Here is a 283-nt window from a genome sequence, read left to right on the forward strand (position 1 = left end):
CCACCGGTCGCAGCCGAAGGGCCTGCGGTGTCTCCCACGGCCAGAGCCTGGAGGCCGGAGGTCACCTCCCCTTCTTCGGACAGAGGCGCCGCCGTGGTGGCCACAGTGTCTCCATGGCCCCGGACAAGGGACATAAGCCACTAAGGAAGGGACCCTGGGATGACAGGGGAGGCGGGAGTCCTCCGCCGGGGGGCCCCGGTCCCCGGGGAGGGGTGTCCCTAAGGCTGGCTCTCCAACCAATCGGGCTCCAGCAGCGATCCCCGCGACCAGACCGCCGACCCCC

The 283-nt window shown here is 71.0% G+C and overlaps 1 protein-coding gene across 1 annotated transcript in view; it reads right to left on the reverse strand.

The window, feature by feature from the left end:
- PAGR1 (PAXIP1 associated glutamate-rich protein 1) overlaps nucleotides 1-277 on the reverse strand; it is a 2,314-nt gene extending 2,037 nt beyond the window's left edge. Inside the window, exon 1 of the mRNA XM_006752590.2 lies at nucleotides 5-277. Coding sequence (XP_006752653.1) covers nucleotides 5-134 — 130 coding nt within the window. The 5' untranslated portion in view covers nucleotides 135-277. The remainder of the gene's footprint in view (nucleotides 1-4) is intronic.
- Nucleotides 278-283: the final 6 nt, after the last annotated feature.

Source organism: Myotis davidii, unplaced genomic scaffold, assembly GCF_000327345.1.
Source record: "Myotis davidii unplaced genomic scaffold, ASM32734v1 scaffold1530, whole genome shotgun sequence".
Classification (NCBI taxonomy): Eukaryota; Metazoa; Chordata; class Mammalia; order Chiroptera; family Vespertilionidae; genus Myotis; species Myotis davidii.